This window comes from Crocuta crocuta, unplaced genomic scaffold, assembly GCF_008692635.1.
Source record: "Crocuta crocuta isolate KB4526 unplaced genomic scaffold, BGI_CrCroc_1.0 scaffold467, whole genome shotgun sequence".
In the NCBI taxonomy this organism is placed as follows: domain Eukaryota; kingdom Metazoa; phylum Chordata; class Mammalia; order Carnivora; family Hyaenidae; genus Crocuta; species Crocuta crocuta.
The window spans coordinates 1,239,995-1,242,330 of NW_027530632.1; the positions used below are offsets into that span (position 1 = coordinate 1,239,995).

Consider the following 2,336-nt stretch of genomic DNA (forward strand, 5'->3'; position numbering starts at 1 on the left):
GTCTGTTACTTTAGATATTAAAAAAAAAAAAAGATACACACACACATATGCTGAAATAAGTATCTTTTTAAAAATGCTTTTAAAAAAATAAAAATGCTTTAAAAGTGGGGCACCTGGGTGGCTCAGTCTGTCAAGCGTCCGACTCTCGATCTCAGCCCATGGGTCGTGAGTTCAAGACCTGCATCGGGGCTCCGCGCTGCTGGTACAGAGCCTGTTTGGGATTCTGTCTCTCCCTCTCTCTGCCCCTCCCCTGTTCGTGCGCTCTCTCTCTTTCTCTCTCTCTCAAAATANGCTCTGCAGCACACCAGCCCTTGTGTTCTGTGAGCCTGATCTTCCATCCGTAAAAGGAAGGAGACCATCTAGAGCAGTGGTTTCCACAGCATCCCCCCTTACTCGCACCCCAAATTGTGTCCTTGGGCAGTCCTTTTATGGAAGTGGGGGTGGGGCTGGAACACTGGCTGTGACGGTCAGCAATTCTGAATGAGGCCTTTGGGAAAGGTGGGGCTGGGCGGGGAGGGGGGGCTGGNCACTGTGGTTAAGGGTGAGGGCAGGGCTGGCTTGAGGTTCCCCCAGGGCTCCCGGGGTGCACCCCAGTAAAGGCCACTTACAAGAAGTTGGCACTTACTGTGAGAAGTAAAGGTNCCCCCACCCCCGCTCCCCGGATACGAAACGCCGTCACCACGTCACATTTAATGAATTTTATTCTTTAAAGATAAAGCGTACTCAGCTAGAAAGTCTAACAACCCTCCCTTTCGGCTTGCCCTTCTAAATGGCGGCATGNAGATGTCAGGGATCACGCCCACCGGGGAGTTGACCATGTGCACGGTGTTCTTGCTGAACAGCTTGAACTCGTAGTGGATGAGCTGCTCCCAGAAGCCGTTGTTGGGCCGGATGATGGGACGGCACGACTTGGTCCACGTGTGGGCGTCCAGCAGCGACATGGCGTGGTACTTCATGAGGTAGGCCAGGCAGAGCGCTGCCGAGCGGCTCACCCCCGCGGCGCAGTGCAGCAGCGTGCGGCCCTGCTTCATCTCCACGCTGTGGATGTGGTCGGCGATCGGGTCGAAGAAGTCGTAGAGGCGCGAGCTCGGGGCGTCGGCCACCGGCACCTGGACATACTGGATGTCTTCGTACAGGGTGTTGACCACCTCCGCCGACACGTTGATGACCGTGGTGATGTTGTTGCTGGCCAGCATGCCCTTGTTGTTGGCAGCCGCACCGTTGCTGATGTACAGGCTGCTGGTTATCTGCGACAGGCCGTGGACCGTGGGCTGCCGGGTGGCCTGAGCCGGGAGGGGAGCCGGAGACGTTGTCATCGCGGCGGCCGGCAGTGATCTCTCTCCTGGAAGGTTCGGGGCACCGAACTCTGACGATCTCACGAAGCGCAGTGGCAGCTGTGAGGTCTCAGGCGAGGGTCGGGGGGTAGAGAAGGCCTGTCCCAGGTCACCACCCCTTCCCCGCCCCCGGGGGCGTCACAATCCTCCCGCCCGGCCCACCAGTTTCCACGGCAATGGCAGCCTGGCCACCCAGCCCTGTCTTCAGAGAAATCCCACAGATCTCTTTTTATCTCTCTTCATAGGCCGTCCCTCCCCGAGCCCCAATTCTTATCTGCTGGGCGTTTTAAAATGTCCTATGACAAGATATCCCGTATATGCTTCAATTGTTGGTTCACACGGAACCCAGGATCCATGAATGCTTCTATTTTATTAGCGATGGAGAACAGGGCTGAGACTCTTTCCACAAAGTAGCAATAGCACAATCTTAAGCTGGGGAACGGCATTTGGCTCATGCGATATGCCAACCTCTGTAAAACTGTAGCGAGATACGGGTCTGATACTTCTTTGTCCACTGTAGCCATAGGATTTTGGCGTTGCTTCGCAAGCACGTCAGAACCGCTCAGAACATTGCTAACTCATCAATAGCCCTTTATCTGTTGTGAAGTTGGCCCACGGTGGACAGTTTGCGCTGACTTAGCAGTGTCCCCGTCCATTGGTGCACGTGGACCAAACGACTTGTCAACCCGATACTGCTTCATCACCTGCCCAAATTGTCTGTGTTCTTCAAAAAGAGTGCCTGGGGGGCGCCTGGGGGGCGCCTGGGGGGCTTAGTCGGTGAAGCGTCCGACTTTCGCTTAGGTCATGATCTCGCGGTTCGTGGGTTCGAGCCCCGCGTCGGGCNAACAGAAAGAGTGCCTGGTAAAAATTCTGAAACAACTCCATGCTGCCTCATCATTGGGCCAAAAATAGATTTTTGAAATGCTACCTGAGATTTGCAGTTCAGCTCAGCTAAGATTTTTGTGCTGTGCTGTGACTAGGGGCCAGGGCTAAATGGATGCC

General features: G+C 55.0%; 1 protein-coding gene across 1 annotated transcript; it reads right to left on the reverse strand.

The window, feature by feature from the left end:
* Nucleotides 1–689: 689 nt before the first annotated feature.
* DUSP21 (dual specificity phosphatase 21) lies at nucleotides 690–1,448 on the reverse strand. The gene has a single exon (XM_077768523.1). The coding sequence runs from the start codon at nucleotides 1,314–1,316 to the stop codon at nucleotides 690–692; it is 627 nt and encodes a 208-aa protein (XP_077624649.1). The 5' UTR covers nucleotides 1,317–1,448.
* Nucleotides 1,449–2,336: the final 888 nt, after the last annotated feature.